This window comes from Chiloscyllium punctatum, chromosome 29, assembly GCF_047496795.1.
Source record: "Chiloscyllium punctatum isolate Juve2018m chromosome 29, sChiPun1.3, whole genome shotgun sequence".
Lineage (NCBI taxonomy): Eukaryota > Metazoa > Chordata > Chondrichthyes > Orectolobiformes > Hemiscylliidae > Chiloscyllium > Chiloscyllium punctatum.
Window position 1 is genome coordinate 57,607,339 of NC_092767.1, and position 26,401 is coordinate 57,633,739.

The following is a 26,401-nucleotide window of genomic DNA, read 5'->3' on the forward strand; positions in this document are numbered from 1 at the left end:
GTCTTGATTGTGAAAGTAAGCTTGCAGGCGGAGGCGGCGGAAGAATTGTTCGATATCACGGCGTGTATTAAATTCATTGATGCGTGGACTGAGGGGGATGAAGGTGAGTCCTTTGCTGAGGACTGATCGTTCCTCCTCAGTGAGGGGAAGGTCGGGAGGGATGGTGAAAACTCGGCAGGGCTGGGAGCTGGGATCTGGTGTAGGTGTGGAGCTGGGAGTGGGGGCGGAGCCTGTAACTGGAGTGGGTGTGATAGTGGGGGGAATGGGGGTGGAGTCATGAGCAGTGGTAGTTTTCCCCTCAGGGTTCTGGGGGGTGGGGATGGTGACAGTGGGATCTGTGGGGGGGCATGTCAGAAGAATGCAGGTGAGTGGCGTTGGTGTGGGCGGAAGTGGTGGCGAACACGGCAGTGGCGGGGGCAGAAGTCACTGAGCGTATGACATCAGCGATGATGTGAGGGGCGGAAGTGATGTCAAGTGTGGTGCATGAGGAATTGTGAGGGGCAGAAGTGGCTGTGGGAGTGGCCTCAAATGCTGGCAAATGAATCTAGATTAATTTAGGATACTTGGTTGGCATGACAGAGTTGGGTTAAAGAGTCGATTTCTGTGCTATACAGGTCTATGACTATGAATGTATGGCTTGCACACAAGCATACTTAGTCATGGACCCTCAATTTGTCAGTCACTGACAGTCTCACATAACTACACAACTAGTCAGAAAGCATCTGAGGAGCAGGAGAATGACGTTTTGAGTATACACTCTTCCAGAGTTTCTGATGAAGAGCTTTTGCTTGAAATGTCGACTTTCCTGTTACTCAGATGCTGGCTGTCTGGCGGTGCTTTTCCAACACTCAAACATTTTGACTGATCTCCCGCACCTGCAATCCTCTTTCTCGCTGATGTTACAACACCCCCACACATGTGGAACCATACATACTCACCAGCACACTATAAATCGTACACACACCTTAAGAGCACTCTATCACTCAAATATACTCAATAACATACTCACTTACACTGAGACACACACACACATCTATAGAGTGGATTGTTTAGTTGCACATTTTGTTATTTTCATACACAAAATCTGAATTTATGGTGGGACAGTGTGTGGTATTCGATAAACTCCCACCCTCTGCATGAAAATAGTCAGATTACAAATTAAAGATCTAAGATTCTGAGGAAGGCCTCACATTTTATAAATACCCATCCCTGAGTTACTTTGTGGGTTTTCAGTGTCAGGGTGTGATCTTGGTAAAATAAAGGCCAGGCCTCTCCTCCCAAGGATGACGATTTTGCTCGGTATGACAAACAGAAAGCTCTCGTCTCTCCATGTCTAATTCACTAGAATTCTGTGCTTCATATTAATCATCCATCATTTGTAGGAAGTCTTTTTCTTGCTGTGAATGTTTTAATGAGACAAACTCTGGAATTCCGTGGACCACTTTCATCCTCAGACCAATTGGAAACAGCTTCTGCCTGTATCCTACTAAAGTTTGGAACAATTCTCTTCCCTGTCAACTCCATTGTCAATTTGTATGTCATCTTCAAATTCTGAAATATGTCCCGCTTAATGGAGTCTGATAGAGAGTAAAGCTTCCTCCAATGCCCGCACCAAAGACTCCCAGGACAGTGACCGAACAGGGACCTCTCTTGGTGATGTCAGAAACCAGTTCATCACTAATAGAATGCAAGGTGGAGAGTCAGAAACAAAATAACTAACCCTCTGCTCTGTCCACTGATTCTTCAGCTCTCAGTGAAAGCGCAGCAGTATCCATGACCTGCTGCGCTTTTCCAGCAACACATTTTCAGCTCTGATCTCCAGCATCTGCAGTCCTCACTTTCTCCTAGCTCTCAGTGAGATCCAAGTAATGATCCAGTTAACTCTTGAATGCTTCAATCGTACCCACCTCTACTACAACTCCAAGCAAAGCATTCCACATACAAACCAAGCATTGTGTGAAAAGAAATCCCTACATGTCTGTTACTTTTGCAAATCATTTTTTTGCTGATGTTTCCTCATTCCTGATCCTTATTTTCAGGGAACAGTTTCTCCCCGCTACACCACCCCCCCCCCCCCCCACCCCCTCCCACCACCTCCCCAAAATCAGTTCAATTCAGAGCTCTCATGGTTTTGAAAAGTTACATCAGATCTCCAACACAAAAAATTCTCAATCTAGCAAATCCATGCTCATAATTTAAGGCTCTGATCCCTGAAACAAATGCACGCAATATTCCAAGAAACTGGGGCGATTAAGGATGTGAGCTCACTACCATCTTCACAGGGGCAATAAGAGACAGCCCAGCCAGTGAACCCCACATCCATGAATGATTAAAACTGGGTGCTATCTGACAACTGTCTTGTTACCTCAGCCTAACTCTCTTCTTTTTGTATTCTATGGCATATGCTTTAATGAAACTGATGTTGCTGTTGGGCTGTCTCCTTGAATCTTTTATTTAAGTGTTTTCTTATTTATTTGTTTTGTGTGATGTGGGTGTTGCTGGCTGGCCAGCGTTTATTGATGTCCCTAGTTGCTCTTGGCAACTCTTTTCCCATTTTGTGATTATTGAAATCTGCCAATTACAATGAAACTTGGTCCCTTGTTATACAAGACTGAGGACAGGATGGTCAAACCACATAGCATCGGAGTGTAAAAGAAAGCAGGGAACAACAATGTATTCGAGATCCATCAGGGTCTGAAAGCCCCCCATTATTTACAGATGTGTGCCGAGTCCACAATTTGAATAGTCAGCAGTCCAGCTGGAGCCTGACAGCTGCTGTGAAAGTAAGCATGTAATTGTGGAGGTCAGGTGGCAGTTTATTCAGGAGTTAGAGGGCTATAAAAATGGTTAACTATTTATGGGAGGCTCAAGTTGATTGGTGCTAGGGCTGTGAGGCTGGTGGATAGGGTTTTAGTGCCAGTGGTAGGCTTTCAAAAAAATTGTTATGGTTGGCAGCGAGGGGTATTGGGCATGGATCAAGCCTGGCAGGCGCAAGCAGTTGCCAAAAAGACAATATAAATGGTATTGGGTTGGAGTCCTCACTGTCTAACATTTCTTGAGTAACTATTAACGATTCAGAGTGGAACCTTCCATGTTTTCCAGCTTTAGTGGATTCTTTAGGATGGTTCCAAATAATGGGTTTTCAATTTCCCAGTAAATTGCCATACAGTCTGTTTTATATCCTGGTTTTCACAAGGTCCTGACATGAAACTCCAGCCTGTATTGTTCCAACCCAAATCATGGGCCACTGGAATTGCTCCTTTCTGACTGACGTAATGCAGAAAAGTATTTAGAATTTCAGTGTAATTCACTGGTTGTACAATCCACTGGATTGTGCTGCAACAAAATATTCTCCCTAAGGTTCTCTTTGAGGTAGATATTTGACCCTTTTGAATGATAGAATCTATCCCAGCTGAAGCGATCCTATCCTAAACATATGCAAGTTCACTTCCCAAGCAGAGTTACTGGGCACAGATATCATATAGGAACCCATGGGACTTCACCTCCAAGCCCCTGTGCAGCCCAGTGAGCCCCATAATGGCTTCTTTCTGTTTGCGTATTTCTCATTGGGGCAACATTGAGATCTGGATATCCTACAGAAGTTGCACTGTGGGGCTGGATCCCTGACTCTCCTGACCCTGTGGCTGGGCCTCTGACCTCACAATGGGAGATGACCCTCTCTCAGCTTGAGGCTGAAGACCCGGCAACAGCCAATAGGATTTCAACCTTAAGCATGGTCACTTAAAGAGGAGGGGGAAGGAAATTAGATCACATTTGTTCAAACGGTGAGAGCAGTGATGAGAGAAATTGAAATGCTCACATGTATACAAACAGGTTGGGTCTCAGTGACCGTAGCGATTCCAGCTGTCTTGCCCCATTTGAACTGAACTGATTGCGCCATAATCTGCAATATGAAGATTAAATGAGGAGGAAAAGTTAGTGTAAATAATGAGGAAACTGGAGTTTATCTTGCAATAATACAAATCTATAAATATTAATCCCAACATTTAATGAATCCTATTCATTATATTAAAAATCAACAAATACTCACGCAATCTCCTGTAGGCGCTTACAGCTCTGTGTGAGGCGGATGAGAGTGGGCACGGATAAGTCCGTGAGGAAGTTTGATGTCAGATCCAAATGTGTCAATGATTGGTTTGTACTGAGAGCAGAGGCAAGATCCTCGGTACAAGAGTCAGTGATACCATTATTCTGCAGTCTTGGGGAGGTGGGTGAGGGAATCAGAGGAAAAAGAGGAATGAGGGTAAGTACACAACATTCTTCAGGACAATAATAATGTACAATGTGAAGTTCAAGTTTTGACTGCAAAGAAAAGTTGTTTGATCCTGTAAAATTAAATGTCCAAGTGCTGCATGCTTTCATCAGAACTGGAAAAAGTAGTAAATGAAAGGGTTTAATAGCAAAGTAAGTGGAGGGGAATGGGAGGGAATCAAAGAACAAAATATAGTGCAGGAGTAATTGAATAAAAGGACAGGGGTGCAAAACAGAACCTCTGCCTCCTCACGTTCTTCTCCCAACTTGTTAGAAAGGATAATGGGATAGGTCCAGTGAAGCAGGAGTGGCGTTGGTGCTGACTTTGAAGTTAAGGGTCATGATATTACTGGAAGCTATGAAATCCTGTGAACAGGACTGGAATCAGGAGGTGTGGCCATATGGATAGGGCAGGCAGACTCATGAATGCAATATTATCAGAGACGGACGTTTAACAGCTGGCAGGCAGGGGAGAGTCATCCATTCAGTGTGAGCAGAGGACGCCCCGGTTCAGGCAATGACGGGGCCATTTTTTACAGGCAGTCATCAACACTTTCAAACAGCAGTTCTGGAGGGAGCAGCCAGGGATCACTGGTTCCTAGCAAAGAGCTGAAATGGCAACAGCTAGATCTGGGTGACTTCCAGATGCATTGAAGCTCCTCCAGGCTGCAACAGTCCCTATTCTATCAAGACTGGAGAAGATCAACAAGTCAATGCAGGCAGGTTCAGAGAGATTGCTGAGAAGGTGAGCGAGCATGGGGCATTTGGTTGCAGTAACAAAAAAGATCAATAACTGGATGTCTTCTGGAAAGGCTACAAGGTTAACTGTAGGCTTATCATGTGACTAAGGGCAAAAGTGAAATTAGTAGAAAGAGAGATCCCCATCCAGTTGTTGGCCAAGCCTCCACAGCAGCATTGCACTTCCATAAGCTTGGAGACCTCAGGAGGAGTGATTAAGGAAGGTCTAACGTGCACTGACAGGGTATAGCAGCAGCTGCTGGCAGCATCTGGGAGGAGTTGGGGGGCAGTGGTTTCCTGCAGGCACTCCCAGTGAGCCAGCCGGTTCTCATCTCCTGAATATGACACCAATATCCCTGCAAAAGGCTGTCCTGTGGTCAGCCTCCTCTAGGCTTCAGGCAACTAGAGGAGAGTCACATTATCAAACTTCATGGAGGAAAGCGATCGGCACCTTGCTGATCACTTCAACTGACAGCGCTGAGGCACAACCTTTAAAAGTTCACCTTGAAACCCTTAGATTTAACAGAAAAGCATAGTCATGTGAAATGACACCTTGCTGCATTAGGCATTTTCAATGAATTCTGAGAGAAATTAGGTGACAACAAAACCCTTTCATTTTCCATACCTCTGGATCTTTAAAAGTTCACTGGCTCCTGTATACAGTTAGCTGAGAAGGAAAGCACCAAACGATAATCAAAGCATTTCTAAGTTACTGTGTTTCATACAGTGATGGGTCCAAGAGATAGTCAAGACATTCAAACAGTATCAGGGCTAGCAAAAGGTGGAAAACATTATATTGAAGGGATGAGAGAGTCAGCCTCAGTTCACTGTGCCTCGGTTGAAATTACTGAATCTCGAGTCTTCCTTGCACACGTCATGGTGGCTCGATGGTTAGCACTGCTGCCTCACAACACCAGGGACCAGGATCAATGCAAACCTCAGGTGACTATGTGTGGAATTTGTACACTGCCTTTGTGAGTTTCCTCTAGGTGCTTCAGTTTCCTCCGAAGATGTGCAGATTAGTTGAATTGGCCATGCTAAATTGACCATAGGTGTTCAGGGATGTGAAGGTTCGGTACATTACTCAGGTAAATGTAGGGTAGCTAAATGGGTGTACGTCGGTTACTTTTCAGAGGGTCAGTGTGGACTTGTTGGGCCGAAGGGCCTGTTTCCACACTAGGAGTTCTATAATTTGGCATCGCCTTATCTGTGATCCCTGGGGCTCTTCATTGCATAGTGGCTGGTTAACAGACTCTGGCTCTGGATTGTTCAAGGTGTCAGAACTGAGGGCTTTCCTCATTGTTCAAAACCTTCTGCCACGGTAGCTTCTGCTCACACAGAACACAGCACACCACCAAGACACAAGAATTTTGGTGGGTGTCTCTCTCATCTGCTTGTGTTCGACAGAGAGGCATTGGCCCGAGTATACTTCAATCAGTACAGGTGGCTTTTGTTTATGCTTGCGTGTCTTAGGCAAAGCCAGCCTTTGTTATCCAGCCTCAAGGTCCTGGAGTATGTATTTGTGAGCTACTCTTGACTTGCTGCTGACCATCTGGTGTAGGTGCATCCACAATACTGATCTGAAGGTCATGCTAGGATGTTGATCCAGAGTCCGCAAAAGGGACAATGATATGATTCCACGTCAGGATGGTGTGGAGCTTGGAGGGAATTTGCAGGTGATGCCACCTTCACATATGTTTGCTGACTTTGTTCTTCCAGGGTGAAAAGGTTTTTCCAGATATCAATACCCCAAGTGGAAGAAAAGGAAAAGTGTTCATAAGCTACAGCAGTTCATCTTATGTACAGTTCACACAGCTAACACAGTGCATTGGTGATGGTGTGAGTGGATTCCCTTGTTCCTTGGATGATGTGGAGCTGCATGCGTTATTGGAACAGCACTGATCCAATCAAGTGGGTAGCATTCCAACATCCTCCTGTCTTCAGACCTGTGAATGAGATACATGCTTTGGACTACTAGTTCAGTGGCAATGCTACTAAACTGTTGTTATGTCCTGTCATCCAGTACCAAGCCTTGACGCCAAAGTGACAGCCTCAAAAAGTCAAGCACACAGGATTGCCACAATATGTAGTATCGTGGGAGCTTGCAGTCATGAGGGATTTGTTTGTAGCAGTCACAAATCTGTTGCTATTTGAGAATGACAGTCCTTCTTGATGTAATCTGCTGTATGCTGCGTGGAAGCTTTGTTGGATGAATACATGCATGCAGTCAACGACTGACAGCAAAGACCACAGGTAACATGTAGACAACAGGAATGAAAACTTCTGCTCCAAAACCTGTCACACCCTCATCAAGCTCTTCCAGTGCAGCTACAACATTGGTCTTTACCCCACCCTGTGGAAAACTGCCGAGGCATGTCCTGTATGTAAAAGACAACACAAGCCCAAGTCAGTGAATTATCACCACATCAGTCAAATCTTAATCAGTAAAGTGATGGAAGGTGTCATCACTAGTACTGGCACCTTCTTAGTAACATCCAGTTTCAGTTCCCCCAGAAACGCTCAGCTCCTCACAAGAGCCTTAGGTCAAACATGGAGAGAATAACTGAATTCCAGAGGTGAGGAGAGAGTGACAGCCTTCGCCATCAAGGCCACATTTGACTGAGTGGCATCGAGGACCCCAAACAATACTGAAATCAATGGCAAGCTCTGCTGATTAGAGTCATATCAAACACACAAGATGGTTGCAGTTTTTGGACGTCAGTCGTCTCAGCTCTAGGACATCTCTGCAAGGCTCCCTCAGCACAGGATCAATGGTCCAATCATCTTCAGCTGCTTCATCATTGACCTTCCCTCCATCACAAGATCATTCACTGACAATTGCACAATGTTCAACACCATTCAGTACTCCTCATATACTGTAGTGGTCCAAGTCCAAGTGCAGCAAAGCCTGGACAATAACCAGGATTGGCCTAATGAAAGGCAAGTAATATTCACACCAGACAGATAAATTCCAAGCAATGACTATCCCCCACAAAAAACTAAATAACCATTCCCCCCTGATATTCTATGGTGCCACCCTCTATCACACTCTGGGGGTTGCTTTGACCAGAAATTCAAGAGAGCTCACCATATAAATACAGAGGTTATAAGAGTGAGTAACACTACTTCAAGAAACTCACCTCTTGACCCAAAGATTTCCGACCATCCACAATGCAGAAGTAGAGAGTGTGGTGGAATACTCTCCACTTGCCTGGATAGGTGAGCTTCAATAAAAGAAACTCAACACCATCAAGGAAAAAGGAACCCACTTGAATAGCATGACATCCACAAACACGCACTCCCTCAACTACAAACGGATAATGGCAACACTCTGTACTATTGACAAAATATACTGCAGAAATTTGCCAGTGATACTTAGACAGTGCCATCCAAATCCATGACCACTTCCACCGGCAGGACTAGGGCAGCAGATACTTAGGAACACTATCTCATCTTCTGTCTCCTGACATGTACTGCCACCACACTACTGAAGATGATGACTGCGGAGGAGCTATGGACCAAGGAGGTGGCCCTACTACACACCGATAGGGAAAAGACGATTAGTGGAACGATGAAAGGAAAGGATCATGGATGTAATGTCGTGGAAGGATGACCACTCACCATCCTGACTTGGAAATATATCAGTATTCCTGCAGTGTCGCTGGGTCAATATCCTGGAATTCCCTCCCTCACAGCATTGTGGGTCTACCTATTGCAGTGGTTCAAGGCAACAGCTCTTCATCTCCTTCAACGGCAACAAGGGACTGGCAGCAAATGTGGTCCAGCCAGCAACACCCACATCCCACAAGAAAAAAAAACCTGTGGTAATCTAACGAAGGCCCTGAGGCCTGCAGTGTAACTGACTGTATTGGTGCCGAAGTACACATATTGGCTGGTAGTCTTAAAGATCCACAGGCTGCACCATACTACAGACATCTCCAGAAGATGCTTGGATTTAACTAGAGGTTCAGAAATTCAGTGCCAGTGACTGAACATTTGTGTTGAACGGCAATTCGGTTAGCAACCCAGCAGTAGTTTTAAAAATAAAGCCTTTGAATTTAGTCAACCATTTTAAATCAGGCTCTTAAGTAAGAAAAACCTTTTATGCTTTGGAACTAGCTAAATGGATATTGAAGCAGAATAGTTCAAAGCAGGGGGATAGGGACGGACAGTCTACCAATGTAGGGTGGGCAGGGTAGGTACCTCATAATGACAGGAATGGAGCACAGGATAGTATCAACCTAACTAGAGCCCAAAAGCCTCCCTTTGTTACTCTGACTAACACTTTAGGAATAGGAATTGCTTAGAATGGATCCCACAGGGCTGAAAGTGGGAATTGCAAACTGTATTCAGACATACAATGTCATCCTCCTCTTCTCATCAATTCAGCAATGGAACTGTAGGGGGTAGTGTAATTTTTAAACGGTTAGCTGCCTTTTAGTCTTTTCTACCTCATAGTAAACACAAGCAGACACTCGAAACTGTTGCCGGACCTCCCCCACGTTTATATGAATGAAACAGTTGTAACAGCTTTCCTCGATAGTTGAGAGGCCGCCCTTAACCACAGTTGTACAACATCATCCATATAAGGGAAGAATGGGAAGCTCAAACACTGATTGGCCAAGTGAATGATAAAAGAATCGCAGGCACCAGAACCCAAAAAAGGAAAACAGTGGGGAATCCGAGCACTCGTTGGTCAAGGCAGCAGTAGTAAACCCAGCCCACATATACATGTATATAATGTGTGGAGATTACTATGCTTGTGGGTGTGTACCTTTGGGAACAGCACCCGACTTTGCAAAGTTGAATGAAAAAGTTTTGGACAGACTCCTCCGTGTCTTTGCTCCTGGGAAGGGAAATAAAAAGTGCCGTAGATGGGGCTGGACAGCCACTTATCTCGCACAATTGGGGGCTCGTCCGGGATGAAATAATTATTGCCGGGGGGGGCAGTCTCTTCGGCTCACGGATCAAGCCTGATTACAACAAAGACGCGTCTAGTATATATTTATACTTCTCACTGATCGGCTTGGTCCGTTGGCCGTCGGCCAAGAGAGGATGTGACCCGGCTCATTTAAAAATAATTTTGAATCCTGGAAAAGGAACACACGGACGAGTGCTGGGACGACCGGTTAGTGACTATACACGGGGGTACACACATTTAAAAAGGCCAGACAACTCCGTGCACGGATCAAGGTAAGAGATTCTTTTGTTCTTCCTTGTTGGCCGCGTGGTTTTGACGGTCATCTGTGAAAACGCTTTGGGCGTTTAAGACCAGGACTGAAGATAAACCATGGGAAATTGTGGTTTTGACGGTCATCTGTGAAAACGCTTTGGGCGTTTAAGACCAGGACCGAAGATAAACCATGGGAAATCAGACTTCTAGATTTACTAAGGAAAAGTCAGGGAAGACTGCAAATGGGAAAGAAATACCCCCCGATAGTCCATTAGGTCGGAAGTTAAGTCTATGGACGGACAGTAGTAGAACGAAGGACTTAAAGAAAGAGACCATGATAAAATATTGTTGTTTTATATGGACCAAAGAACCTATCCGCGCCCCCTCGGTAGTTTGGCCCGAGTATGGGTCTGATGAAGACTGGGTGTGTCAAATCCTAAATGTATATGTTAACAGAAAACAACCGTTTGACCCAGAGGAGAGCAAATATGCCGCCGCCTGGTTGGCGGGAGACGGCGAGAGTCCCACGCGTCTCTATCCTCTGATTCCCCAAACAGACCCGAGGAAGCCCCAGAAGTCTTGGGACATCCTCACCGACGGTTTGCCACCGTCTTCCCCGCCCCCGTATATACCACCCGCGCACGACCAGGCGTCCAGCGCGGACCTCCCTCCTGCGACGGATAATTCCGAGTCCCAGCAGGCTACGACCAGTGAGGAAGGGACTGCTGGGGGGGCACAGGAGGGGGCGCAGAACTCACCCCAGGCACTAGGAAATCAGTCCGACTCGAGATGCGGAGAGGTCGAGAAGAGGGATTGAGAGCTGGGAGGAGTGACAATATTGAACAGCTGAACCCCTTACGAGAGGTGCCGTTTGGGAATGAATGGACCGGGTTCTTAGTGCAACCTTTAAATTCTGGGGATATCCGGCAACTCCGTAATGAACTACCCCGTCTACTGGACGACCCCGTCAGTGTGGGAATACAACTGGACCAATTTCTGGGGCCCAGTATATACACATGGGCTGAACTGCAGGCCATGATGAGAATACTATTTAATTACGATGAAATTGTTATGATCCGGAATAGTGCAATGGCCATTTGGGATAGGGAGCATCAGGACGGCCCTCAGCGTGGAGAGCAGAAGTACCCCTTAGAGGACCCCCGGTGGGATCATAACGACGCGGGGGGAAGGGCCAATATGACAGACCTCAGAAGCCTTATAATCAGGGGGATCCAAACCTGCGTGCCCAAACAGCGGAATTTAGCAAAAGCATTTGAAGTTGGACAGTAAAAGGATGAATCCCCGAGTGAGTTTTTAGACCGTTTGCGGGAGTCCATGCGAAAGTATTCAGGTTTAGACCCCGATGGGGAAATAGGCAAGAGCATGCTTAAGGTGCACTTTGTGACTAAGTCATGGCCTGACATTCAGAAGAAATTACAGAAAGTGGAAGATTGGGCTGAAAAGGATGTTGCAGAATTATTACGGGAAGCACAGAAGGTGTACGTTCAGAGGGATGTAATAAGGGAGAAACATAAGACAAAAATGATGGTGGCAGCCGTACGGGAAGCTTGTAAGTCCACCGGAAAGGGGGAGGGAGATTATGGGGTGGAAAGAGGAACGTCGAAGAAAGGTTGGAGAGGGAGAGAAGCGAGACGGGGCAGAAGTGAGAGAGGAGGATCTTATGGAATTGAGCGCCCTCAGAAGGCCGGATGTTACCATTGCGGGAAACTGGGACACTTCAAAAGGGATTGTCCCGAGTTTAAAAGGGAAAGAGAAGGGATGTATGAAATGGAGTGTGAACAAATGGATTAGGGAAGTCAGGGGAGGATCAGAACACGGGCCTACCAAGAACCCCTGGTAAATTTACGGGTGGGCCCATTTAGACAAGATGTTACCTTCTTAGTTAACACAGGCGCTGGCAGGTCCTCAATTCCCCTCAATCCGAGGGGGGTTGGCTTCCAAGCTAAAACATTAAACATTTCAGGAGTTAAGGGTGGGGTTTTTAATGCGAAAACATTCGAACCACAACCCTTGCGGCTGGAGGAGGAGGAACTCCAGGTGGAACTCCTTTACCTCCCCCATCTTCCCTATGGGTTGTTGGGACGGGATTTGATAGTCCGTTTCGGATTGCGAATAGAAGTGGGAAAAGAGGAAGAATTAGCCGTTACCATGTCATACCTTAGTGAGTCCCGATTGACAGAGATAGACCCTAGGGTTTGGGTCGCCAAAGGGAACCGGGGGGGACTCGCAATTCGACCTGTGGAGGTAAAATTAAAGCCCCAGAGCCCCGACGTCAGAGTGCGCCAATACCCCATCTCTTGGGAAGGGAGGCAGGGCCTGAAGACAGTTATGGAAGACCTAATAAAAGATGGATTGGTAGAGCCCTGTATGTCACGATACAATTCCCCCATCCTGCCAGTCCGGAAGTCGGATGGGAGCTACCGAATGGTCCAAGACCTAAGGGAAGTAAATAAAATTGTCCAAGTACGGCACCCTGTGGTACCGAACCCATACACTATTCTGGGGCGAATCCCCCCGGACCCGGCTGGTTTAGTGTTATAGACTTAAAGGATGCCTTCTGGGCGTGTCCCCTGGACAAGGACAGTAGGGATCTTTTTGCTTTTGAATGGGAGGATCCTGATACTGGCAGAAAACAACAGTACAGGTGGACCGTACTCCCCCAAGGATTCACTGAGTCCCCGACTCTGTTCGGGCAGATTCTGGAACAATTATTGGAGGGACTAACCTTGTCCCCGGCCCTTAAGCTTATACAATACGTGGACGATCTCCTTTTATCCGGACCGGCGGAGGAGGACGTCCTACTTGGGACTAATGCCCTGTTAAATTACCTAGCTGAGAAGGGGTTAAGAGTGAGTCAGAAGAAGCTCCAATATGTCGAGAAAGAGGTTAAGTACCTAGGACACTTGATAAGCCAGGGACAGAAACGAATAAGTCCGGAAAGGGTGCGGGCAATAATCGAACTAGGCCTCCCAACGACCAAGAGGGAGTTGCGGAAGTTCTTGGGACTCTTAGGCTATTGTCGGTTATGGATAGACGACTATGCCCCCCTTACTAAAGACTTGTACCTAAAACTCATTGAGGAGGCACCCAACAGAATAAAATGGGAGGAGGAGGAGAAAAAGTTAATTGAAATCCTAAAAGGAAAATTGATGGCCGCACCTGTTTTAAGCTTGCCGGATTTTAGTAAGACATTTCGCCTCTTTGTGAACTCCAGAAAGGGAACCGCTCTTGGAGTATTGACCCAGGACTGGGGGGGTAAAAGGAAGCCCGTGGCTTTCCTGTCAAAAATTCTGGATCCAGTCTCCCGAGGGTGGCCAGAGTGTGTCCAAGCGGTGGCAGCCACGGCAAAGCTGGTAGAGGAAAGCAGGAAGTTGACTTTTGGGGCCCCTTGACAGTCACTACTCCCCACCAGGTTAGAACTATTCTGAATCAGAAGGCCGGGAGGTGGCTGACTGACTCGAGGATTCTGAAATATGAAGCCATATTGTTAGACCGAGAAGACCTCCGAATAGAAGTCGGGGGCTGCCAGAACCCGGCGGACTTTCTTTGGAAAGGGGAAGGGGAGGAGGAACTGGAACACTGCTGTTCAGACATAATAGAGTACCAGAGTAAAGTGAGGGAAGATCTGAGGGATACCCCCTTACATGCAGGTAGGCGGTGGTACATTGATGGGTCCTCTCGAGTGATAGATGGGAAGAGACACAACGGTTATGCAGTCATTAGTGAGACTGGTTGGGAATTAGTGGAAAGTGGACGGCTACCGAATGCCTGGTCCGCACAAACGTGCGAATTGTACGCCTTGCACCGGGCTCTGAGGAATTTAAAGGGAATAGCCGGGACAATCTACACTGACTCTAAGTATGCCTTTGGGGTAGTACACACCTTTGGGAAGATCTGGAAAGAAAGGGGAATGATAAATAGTAGAGGAAAGGAGTTGGTCCACGAGGAACTAGTAGCCATGATCTTGGAGGATTTGTTGCTGCCACAAGAGATTGCTGTAGTATATGTGAAAGGACACCAGAAAGACGATAAAATAGAGACCCTGGGGAATCAATTGGCAGATGAACAGGCAAAATTGGCTGGGATGGGGAAGGAAGTAATAAACTGCCTGGTAAGGATTCCCCAGATATCCGAAATTACCGAAGTGCCCACGTTTACTGACAAAGAAGAAACTCTTCTCGCGTCTCTGGGGGGTACAAAGGATAGGGAAGGCAAGTGGACCTTACCCGATGGCCGCCAGCTACTAAATCGACCGTTGACGCGGGACATTATTGCCCGTTTACACCAAGGGGGTCACTGGGGCGCCCAGGCACTGTGTGATGCCTTCCTGCGCCGATATGCTCACCCTGGTCTGTACACGGTAGCCAAGCAGGTCACAGGAGATTGTATAACATGTCGAAAGATTAACAAAAGGGGGCTGCGGCAGCATGCAAGACAAGGGGGTAGGAGTCCGGCCTATAGGCCGTTTGAGTGTATCCAGGTAGATTACACTGAGCTCCCCCCCATAGGTCGCCTGAAGTATCTATTAGTAGTGGTAGATCACCTGACAGGATGGGTGGAAGCTTTCCCCACTACCACGGCAACGGCAACTCAGGTTAGCAAGATTCTACTCGAGCAAATCATCCCACGATTTGGGCTACCCCGCGCTATTGACTCTGACCAGGGGAGCCACTTCACCTCGACCGTCCTCCAGAATGTAGTGCAAGCAATGGGGATTGACTGGGATTTGCACACCCCCTGGCATCCCTCCTCCTCGGGCAAGGTCGAAAGAATGAACCAGACCATCAAAAAGCAGCTAACCAAGCTCACTAGTGAAATCGGCCTGCCTTGGACCAAATGCCTACCCCTTGCCCTGTTGCAAATTCGCACCCAGCCAAGGCGGGATTTGGGCGTCTCCCCTTTCGAAATGTTATTTGGCCTCCCGTTCCATGGGCCGAAGGGGGAACCTCCTGTATTTGAGTCTCGGGATATGTTTGTGCAAAAATATGTGGTGGCTCTGGGGTCTGCTCTATCTCGTTTACGCCAACAGGGACTTTTGGCACAGACGCCGCCCCTCGAGTTTGCGGTGCACACCGTCAAGCCGGGTCAGTGGGTCCTGATTAAAAGCTGGAAGCAACGTACCCTCGAACCAACTTGGGACGGTCCCTTCCTGGTACTTTTGACGACCGAAACGGCTGTCCATACGGCCGAAAAGGGCTGGACACATTACACTCGAGTCAAGGGACCAGTGCCACAACCGACGGAGGACGAACGAACCTCTCTGACAAAGGCATCTAAGGAACAGAGACTCTGAGAACGAACTAATCGGACTTTGGCGAGTCTAAAGGAACTGTGCCCTCGGGCTACGGGTGTCGCGACAAAATGCGGTCAATCGTATTGTTAACTTGCTATGCCATTGTCCTTGGGCTGGGTCATAGTGTGCGTGTTACCCAATTTGGCCTCCGGATGAAACAAATAGAGGACCGTCAGTGGTTCACCATCTCCGTGCTTGCCAACCAATCAACACAGACACTTAGCTTAGACCTATGTGAGTTGGTGCCCTGTAGGACTAAAAGTGAACTGAATCAAACTAAGCGGAACCTAGAGAGAGAAAGGGGATTCCAGGGTCAGACGTTAGTATTACAATTGCATGGTAGGGAAGGCCTAAGTAGGCTTCCAGCCCCCGGGGTCCAGGCTATGGTGTCAGTTGTCCGTGATCCCATCACCCCTGGACGAGATTGTGGGCATAATCGGTGCAATCCGCTTTATCTGACCATAAAGAACTTGGAAAAGAACGAGGCGAGACTTAATAGAACAATACTGGGTATTAGAGTTGGGGGCCAGGCAGGATGGGGGGGAATGCAGCTGTGCTGCACGTATATCACGGTCATTGAAGCTGAGTCTGGGGGCTCATCCACCACTGGTAAGCAGGAAAAGATTAGAATAATTGAGACAACGGATTTGGAAAAGACCTTTGAAATAGAAACGGGGTACGGGGAGGCGAATGCCTGGATGGAATGGGTCAAATATACTGTGAGGAGCATGAAAAAGAGTGATTGCTACGCATGCACGAGTGCCCGCCCTAACCCTCAGGTGGTCCCATTCCCGCTGGGATGGGAGAAACACCCACGAGCCATGGACTGCATGATAAGGCTGTACCAGGACCGAGAGGCCTGGAACGACCCCACTTGTCGACCCTTGAGTTTGAAGTTTCCCCCCGTCAGGTCTGAGGGGGCGCCCCGCCCGCCATCATTCTCAGGGGTAACGGGTACGCACCAGGCCTATGTCTCTCGGACGGGACTACAGTGGGACGACGATGTGGGGACATTTGACAAGTGCAGCGGATCAATCCGGCTGGTCAATGAAACTACCGGGGGCGGGAATTACTCCCACATTCATGTACCTAGGGCAGACCTCTGGTGGTACTGTGGTGGGAGGGTTCTGCGACCGACCCTGCCCCAAAAATGGACGGGCACTTGTGCGATCGTTCAATTGGCCATCCCATTCACCCTGGCATTCGAAAAACAAGAGCAACCCCGTTCTAGTGGAAGAACTGAGAGAGCTTTGGAGACCTCTTTCGATGATAACATATATTTAGATGCCATAGGGGTCCCCAGGGGTGTTCCTGACGAATACAAGGCGAGGAACCAGATAGCGGCGGGTTTTGAGTCGTCACTGTTCTGGTGGGTGACCATCAATAAGAATGTGGATTGGATTAATTATATTTACTACAATCAGGAGAGGTTCATTAATTATACCCGGGATGCAGTGAAAGGAATAGCAGAACAACTGGACGCCACTAGTAGGATGGCGTGGGAAAATAGGTTGGCCTTAGACATGATGTTGGCAGAGAAGGGGGGTGTTTGTGTCATGATAGGCACTCAGTGCTGCACTTTCATCCCCAACAACACAGCCCCTGATGGGTCCATCACCCGCGCCCTGGATGGACTCACCACATTGGCGGACGAACTGGCCGAAAACTCGGGCATCGACTCTGGCCTCACGGACTGGTTGGAAGCTTGGTTCGGTAAATGGACGGGGGTGGTCGTTCCCTTTCTTGTCTCATGTATAGTGGTGGCAGGGGTACTCACTGCCCTTGGGTGTTGCGTTATTCCCTGTGTCTGGGGATTAACTCAACGACTGATCGAAACCGCCCTTACTAAGAAGGATGTTCCCTATGGGCACGTTGAACGAATAAATCTCGAGATGGAACAACGTGAATCCCTCTTGGGCGGGGGTAGTATTAGAGACGGGCAGTTTGATGAACAAGCTCGGGAGTTATTAAATGCCCTGGAGAAGAAACTTACGGTTGAAAAATTACAGGCCGTAAGAAAAGACACGGGGGATTTGTAGGGGGTAGTGTAATTTTTAAACGGTTAGCTGCCTTTTAGTCTTTTCTACCTCATAGTAAACACAAGCAGACACTCGAAACTGTTGCCGGACCTCCCCCACGTTTATATGAATGAAACAGTTGTAACAGCTTTCCTCGATAGTTGAGAGGCCGCCCTTAACCACAGTTGTACAACATCATCCATATAAGGGAAGAATGGGAAGCTCAAACACTGATTGGCCAAGTGAATGATAAAAGAATCGCAGGCACCAGAACCCAAAAAAGGAAAACAGTGGGGAATCCGAGCACTCGTTGGTCAAGGCAGCAGTAGTAAACCCAGCCCACATATACATGTATATAATGTGTGGAGATTACTATGCTTGTGGGTGTGTACCTTTGGGAACAGCACCCGACTTTGCAAAGTTGAATGAAAAAGTTTTGGACAGACTCCTCCGTGTCTTTGTTCCTGGGAAGGGAAATAAAAAGTGCCGTAGATGGGGCTGGACAGCCACTTATCTCGCACAGAACCTATTGACCCTTGGAAACCACACAAGTGAGGGAATGTTCCAGAAATGCTGGTGCTCTGCCTTGATCACCCAATGTACCCCGTACAACAGCACCTAACGTTATGTGCAGACGCAGCATCTACTGATGGCTATGACCCTTGGGATATAGACTATCCAGGGACTAATAATTTTAATTGTTATTTTGTGCCTGTGATATCTCATCTTCTGTCTCCTGACATGTACTGCCACCACACTACTGAAGATGATGACTGCAGAGGAGCTATGGACCAAGGAGGTGGCCCTACTACACACCGATAGGGAAAAGACGATTAGTGGAACGATGAAAGGAAAGGATCATGGATGTAATGTCGTGGAAGGATGACCACTTTTAGACTTTGGTTTAGATTCATGGACTCTGATTTGGCCTGTTTATTAATAATCACCTTAGGCCACAGGAGGGATTTGTAAGGATGGCCCGAACTTGCATATACCAAAATGGCCCATGTCTGCTTACTCAAAATGGTCAACAAGGGAAAAGTGAATTAAACAGCTTGTTTTAACACAACATGGCTGAAAAGGAGATAAACACAACAGTTGTTCTAGCCTTTAAGTAGGACACAATGGTATTTTTAAACAGAGCTACTCCAAAGCCAGTAAAAAGAGAGCCTTGAGCAGCAGCTATCCCAGACAGTTTTGATGAGAAGATGTCTGAGTGAGTGATTGATCCCAGCTTCAATGAAATGGTAATTGTCCCAACTAGGTTAACCATGGTAATGCAGCTGCTTATGGAGTTAAAGTTCATAGATTCATCATCATAGGTCATTTGGCCCAACAATCCACATCTCCTGTCCAAACAGCATCCAAGCCAGACTCGCCCTCCTACCCTCTCCCTGGATCCTGCATTTCCCATGGCTAACCCATCTAACCTACATATCCCTGGACACGATGGGAAATTTAGCATGGCCAAACCACCTAATTTGCACATCCTTGGATTGTAGGAGGAAACCGGAGCACCCAATGGAAACTTGTGCAGACACAGGGAGAATGTGCAAACACCACACAGACAGTCGCCCGAGGCTGGAATTGAACTTGGGACTCTAGCACTGTGAAGCAGCAGTGCTAACTACTGCTCTACCAGATTGCCCATAAGTTATTTTATCGTAAGTATTTGTTTCTTTGAAATTAGTTTCTTGCAATATTAAGCAATAGATTCTCATTAAAGAGTCTGAGAATCATAGAGGTACTTTTCAACATAAAAATAGATATAACCAAAGCATAACACAAAGATGAGGGAAAAGGCATTTTTGCTTTGTGTGGGAGTTAATTAGCTTTAGGAAACACCTTCTCTTACACCGTAAACAAAATAGATTGTTCACAGCACAATAATCACAAAGTGCTAACAGTAGAAACAACCGTATAAATTTACAATTTAAATTCATAGCACAAATAATATTACAAATTTTATAGCAAATAGTTAAAATTAAATACCTTTTATATTTTTACATATAATTAGGACAGCAGAAAATATAAGAGGACTAATTGAACGGAATATAATAAATAACATAATCCAACCTGTCCTGAGACAGACACAAAGGAGTACAGCAAGTAACTTTGGAATGTGAATGTATAGGATGCATAGGAAGATCCCAATGCTTCGAGATTATAGTGTTGAGCAAACACTAATCTATGAGATCATGGGAATCTGGGGCTGTCCAAAGGAATATCCATTATTGATTGGGTGTCTCATAGGATTGGGTATAAGAACTAAGAAGGAAGGACCTAGTGACCACGTTGTAGGTGATCATTGCAACTCAATTGTATACAAATACTGCTTTTTACTGTTAAATTACCATGTGTCATTAATATCTTTTGATCTGAGCCAAAGATTAAGGGAAAAGGTGCCTTCTCAGGTCGAAACCAGATTTGGAGAAGGTTTTTTGGCCCTCTTCCTGCTTGAAGCAATGTCTCCTATTTGCCTGAATCCTGTATGTTTCCTGAGTCTTTGTCCCTAGTCAGGGCTTACATTCCTACACACCCAGAGTACTCTGTATGGTTTTCTATCTTGTATTTAAGAAAGGAAATGTCAGTATGCAGGCAGTTCATGAGAGGTTCACAGGGCCTACTTGTGCGATGAAGGTGTTGACTTATCAAGAATGACGCAACTGATTGGGCTTTTGTTTTATTTTAAAAGAATGGTGAAGGTCTTATTGAAATATACAAGATTTTGGGGGTGGGGATGGCGCTTGACAAAGCAGATACTGAGATATTGGGGGCATCTCAATCTGGGGGACATTTAAAGCTGAAATTGAAAAGGGAGGTTTTTTTTCCCCAAGACAAGAGTGAATGTTTGAAATTCTCCACCCGAGAAACTTATGGAGGCTAAATCGCTGAAAGTATCTAAAGAGGAAATAGGTAGACTTTTGAAATATTGGGCAGTTAAGGGCTATGTGGAACATGCACAAAAGAGGTCTCGAGTCCTGGGAAAAAACAGCCATAAGGTTATGGATGGCGGGACAGTCGAGGGGCAAAGTGCACTACTTTTGTTCTATTTAAGTTTCATAAATATTGTAAGTTGCTGGGAATCAAACAAAGGTTTCATAGCATCAGCCACCTGCAGATCTAAGTGACGCTAATGTGAATGAATAGGACATTACAAAGAGCACTAACTAAAGCCAAACACAAGACACAGCTTTGCTGGCACATTACTTAAACAGAACTCAGGGCAATACTCCGAGCAAATTGATCAACTTCATATGAAGTTATGACAGTAGGGTGGAGAGATTTCTGGGGATGTTGTCGCAAAAAGCAAAGAACAAGGATCCACAAGACAAGAAGTTAAGTGATTTTTGACAAAGCTGTGCAAATAGCTGCACAGATAGAGACATGAGGTTCAGGATGAGCCATTATAAGTGCCAAATCAGGGAGGACACTCAGAGTGCCTCCACTGTGACAGAGAATTTGTCTTTATGCCAAACTGTTACTGCTGTATGCAGCCAGTGTCACCAAATCGGTTACCTGTCACAATAGCTGCTAATTGCAAGACTGACCTTGTACTTGGATTCTATTATCAGTTGTGTACTTGCATGTTAAGACCATAAGACAATAGGAGCAGAACTCAGGCCATTCAGCCCATTGAGTCTGCTCCTTTGTTTTCCCTGAAATGAGGAACAGGCAGATATTATAAGTCATGGATGACCAAGCCGTTACTTTTTTGGTGCCGGTGTGGAGGTGTCCCAAACAAGTGAACAAGCAGCACAGAAGGCATGTTGGGACAATGAGCTCATTCGTTGGGGTGGGTGAGAGCGAGTATGGGAAGATGCAGGCAGTTGTGAGAATGGTTGAGCATGAGCCTCAGTGGGACATGGATACAGTAGCAGAGGCAGAGAGTGAGATATTGCAGAGAAAATAGTTTGGACTCACAGATGGAGAAGAGATTTATTTCCTAAGGTATTCTATGCCCTCAGATAAGTGAGACTGCTTCAACCTGGGTGGCAATTTCACTCCCAGTTCAGTAAAGCTGGGAAATGTTCTGGCAAAAGTGGACTGATTGCAGCTTCTTAAAAGAATGTCTGTGACAAATCAGAGGCAAGATAGACATGTCCCCACAAAGGTAAAAAGTTATCCAGAGGCAAACAGGGTCAAATTAGGAAGAAAATTAGAGTTTATGATAATCTCAAAAAAGACAAACACCTTAGGAAGCTTCAAGGAGCATGGAAATGTAATGATTAGAACCAAGTGGATCTTATCAATAATGAGATCTTTTATTGGGATTGGTAACCTGCGTCAATCAGGGATCTGGCTGATCAATATACACAGGACATTCAGAATCTCCTTACTTCGGGGACTGACTCTGAGCTGGCTGGCCACAGCAGTATACTGTGCGCATGTCAAGAAAGGGTGACTTGGATACAGTTGTTTCGGGAGTGCGCAGGGGGAAGTGGGAGGGAAAATTGGGAGATCGGATCGAGTTTGTGAAGGATTAAGGAGGATCCAGAGATGTTTTATCAGTATACCGGGAGTGTGGACGTTGAGCCCATCAGAGACAGACATAGTCACTCATGACTGGATACAGAAGACGTGTACATGTTTCTTGAGTATTTTATCCCTGTCTTCCCAGAGGGGGAAGATGCAGACATTTTAGTTAAGAAGATTACACAAACCTTAGACAAAATAAGCGTAATGAGAGGGGCGTTACCAGGGGAACAGACCTCCCTGAAAGTGGATAAATCATCAGAACTGGTTAAATTATATCCTAGTCTATTAAAGCAAGTTATGCTCTGAGGATTATTTTCCAAACTTTATTAGGTGCAGGCAAGGTAGCAGAGGATTGCAATTCTGCAAACTTTGTACCATTTTTCAGAAAGTATGTGAGGGATAGGGGAGATAATTATAGGCTGATGAGTCTGAACTTGGAGAAAAAAAAGAAACCAATACTGAGTGATAGAATTGACTCCTACTTGAAATGTTTTGAATTGATGAGGGAGAGTCAGCATAGATTTGTTAAGGGAAGGTCTTGTCGTATGAACTTGATTTCTTTTGTGGGACTACCAAGAAGGTTTGGGATGTGGGTCCCACAGTGCATGTTGTTGGCATAGGTATTAGTGAGGTATTCGACAAAGTCCCACACAGAAAACTGTTTTAAAAAAATAAAGCCCATGGGATACTGGGAACATGATGAATTACATTTAAAATGGACTCAGTGATAAGAAACAATGGATAAGTGTTGTTGGAAGTTTTTGTGAGTGGAAAGTAGCTTTCAGCAGTGTTCCACAGTTCAGTTCTAGCTCCCATGATGCTTGTGATATATTTTAGTGATTTCAGTTTTAATGTGGAAGACGTGATTGGGAAATGTAAGGATGATACAACAACTGTCAGGTATTTAATAGGAGCGAGAATGGCTACTGACTGCAGGATGATATCAGCTGTTTAATTGACTGGGCAGAATAATGACAAATTAAACTTATTCTGAAGAATTGTGAGGTTAAACTTTGGGGAGCGTAAACAAAGTAAGTGAATACACAATAAATAGGAGGGTTTTGAGAGGTAGTGGATGACATGAGGAACATTGGATTACATGTCCAGATGTGGCTTGACAGTTGCTGGGCAGATGGAAAAGGTGCTAAAGAAGGCATATGGAACTTTTTTTTTTCACCTGGACAATGTAATAGCATTGGATACATTTGTTTGCGACAAGTTATATCTTCACCATACGCAGCCAGCTCATGATTTCAAACTCAATGTCTAACATCAGAAGGTCTGACACTGATTTCCCTGAAATTTCACAATCTGCAGTGATGATCAAATTTGGTACAATCAAATAGAAATTCAGGCTAGTGTGACAGTGTATGAGAAGATGTTTATTTGTTTCCTTCAAATGACAAATACTTTGAGCGAACTTTATGGTAACCAAGTTCTGGCTGATAGCTGCTTTGTCTATTAGGTTTTATCTCCCAGAAACTCAAGTCCACAGCGTTGCCGTTTCACGAATTCCATACTTCCTGACTGCTTTGGCATTTAATTTCCAGGTACTAACAGTTGACCCGTGTATATTCCACTCCTACCATGTTCTGCAAATTACTGCTCTGACATTCACCCAGTGACTATTATAAAGATCAACTAGCAATGAGCACTGCGTAAAGCTGACAAACATTCCAGGGTCTTTAATAGATCCTGAATGTTTTCCCAAGAAAGTGAAACCTATGATTGTCTTTCATTTTCATTTCACACTAATGAAGTTCCGCTTCTAATTATCCATAACCTATTAAGGGAGCTGACAGTCTCAGTGTAACTGGAGTAGGAGGCTGAGAGGTTTGTTAATTGAGACATATAAGATAATCAAAGGGTTAGATAGGATGGACAGCGAGAGTCTTTTTCCTCGGATGGTGATGGCTAGCACGAGGGGGAATAACTTCAAATTGAGGGTGATAGATATAAGACAGATGTCGGAAGTAGTTTCTTTACTCTGAATAGTAGAGGCATGGAACACACTGACTGCAACAGTTGTGGTCTCACCAACTTTACAGGCATTCAAATGGTCATTGGATAAGCATATGGATGAGAATGCAATAGTGTAGGTTAGATCGGCTTCAGATTGCGCCACTCTGTGAAACCAACATCAAAGGCTGAAGGGCCTATACTGCGCTGTTATGTCTTATGTTCTGTGTGTTCCTCAACCCAATTCTCCCAATAACCCGCGATTCCCCCCTTACAATCAAGAACTCATTGCCATCATAAACATACTCAGTGACCTAGCCTTCACAGACTTCTGTGGCAGTGAATTCCATAGATTCACCACTCTCTGGTTGAAGAAGTGTCTCCTATCTTTGTTTGAAAGTAAAGTCATCCCTTTACTCTCAAGTTCTGCCCAGTCTCTCCTACCAACAGAAACATCTTCCCAATATCCAAGGCCAATTAGATCACACCCCCCATCCTACTAAACTCCATTGAGGATAGACCCAGAGTCCTCAAAAGTTCCTCATATGTTAGGTTATTCATACCTGGGATCATTCACATGAAACTCTTCTGAACACGTTCCAGGACCAATATATCCTTCCTGAGAGAATTCTGGACTAGAACTCCCAAGTCACATTGCACTTAGACTTCTGAATTTTCTCTCCATTTAGAAAGTACTCTATGTCTCTATTCTTCCTTCCAAAGTGCATGACCTCGCACTTTCCCACTTTGCACTCCATCTGCAACTTATTTGTCCAAACTCCCAATCTCCTAGCCTGTCCAAATCCTTCAGCATCCTCCCCACCTGCTCAATGCTACCTCCCTTCTACGTATCTTTGTATCATCTGCAAACATAGCCAGATTACCCCCAGTTCCTTCATCTAGATCATTAAATGAACAAAGTGAAAATTTGTGGTCTCAACAATAAGCGTTGTGGAACACTACTTCTCACCTTGACTAGGATGTTTTCTTCCCCCATGTTCTGCTTTCTATGAGATAGCCAAGCTTCCACCCATGTTAGCAACTTGTTGCAAACACCATGGGTTCTTATCTTACTCTATTGCCTCCTGTGCAGCACCTTGTTAAATGCCTTCTGGACGTCCAGGTATATAACATCCATTGGTTATCCTTGGTCTAACCTGCTCGCTACTTCCTCAAAGTATTTGAACAGCTTTGCCAGGCATAACCTCTTTGATGATACCATGCTGACTCCACCCTATTTTACCATACATTTCCAAGTATAGAGAAATCTCATCCTTCACAATGGACGCCGTGATCTTACCTACGGCCAAGGTTAGACTAATTAGTCAGTAATGTTCCATCTTACCTTAAGCATTTACCTGCTTCATCTCATTGACCCTTTGCCAATTAGCTCATGACTCAGGTAGTAGTCCAGACATCATCTGCTTTTCAGTTTAGCTCCTAGTTAGTCATACTCCATTAGCAGAATCTATGTCATTGGTACCTGCATGGACCACAACCACTGGATCCTACCCCTCCCAATCCAAGTTCCCTTGTGGCCCAGATGTGATATCCCAAACCCAAGCACCAGGGAAACACCACAACCTTTGGCATTCTTGATCCTGTTCACAGAGAACAGTGTCTTTGTCTCTAACTATGCAATCCCAATTACAACGTTTGTCTACTCTCCCTGCGTCCCTCTCCCACATTGCTTCCACCACATATGGACTCATCCTCAAGCCTTCTGGTATTTTATCCCCTTTTTGTTTTGCGTCATCTGGATTTTGTTATGTCACCTTCCTTCCCTTCTATTATTCACATTTCACTTTGCTTTGCCCTTCCTCTCCACACTCATTGACTAAGTATACTTTCATTTATTTATTCATGGGACTGGGTGTTGTCGCTGGCCAGCATTTATTGCTTATTCCTAATTGCCTTTGAGAAGGTGGAGGAGAGCTGCTTTCTTGAACCACTGCAGTCCACGTGCCGTAGGTTGTTTGAGATAATATGCACTGCTGCCATCGAGTGTTTGTGTGGTGGGAGTGGATAGTTGTGGATGATTTGACAATTAAACAGGCTGTTTTGTCTTGGATGCTGTCAAGCCTGAGTGTTGCTGGTGTCACACCCATCCAGGCAAGTGTATTTCACCGCATTCCTGACTTGTGCCTTGTAGATGGTGGACAGGCTTTGGGGAGGCAGGTGGTGAGTTACTCTCCATATGATTCCTCGCCTCTGGCCTGTTCTTGTAGACATTGTGCTTATGTGGCAAATCCAGTTGAGTGTCTGGCCAACTGGTAACCCTAACAGTATTGACAGTGGGGCATCCAGTGATGGTAACTCAGTGAATATTACAGGTTAGTGTTTAGCTTGTCTCTTATTGAAGATAGTCATTGTCTGGCATTTGTGTGGTGCAATTGTTACATGCTTAAAATCGGTTACGTATTAGAGCTTTTACCAGTTCTGAATAAA

At 45.6% G+C, this 26,401-nt stretch overlaps 1 protein-coding gene across 1 annotated transcript in view; it reads right to left on the reverse strand.

The window, feature by feature from the left end:
- Positions 1-26,401, reverse strand: part of LOC140454429 (NACHT, LRR and PYD domains-containing protein 3-like) — a 58,036-nt gene that overhangs the window by 4,737 nt on the left and 26,898 nt on the right. The window contains exons 10-11 of the mRNA XM_072549150.1: positions 4,052-4,219; positions 3,821-3,904 (exon numbers count right to left, since the gene is read on the reverse strand). Coding sequence (XP_072405251.1) covers positions 3,821-3,904; positions 4,052-4,219 — 252 coding nt within the window. The remainder of the gene's footprint in view (positions 1-3,820; positions 3,905-4,051; positions 4,220-26,401) is intronic.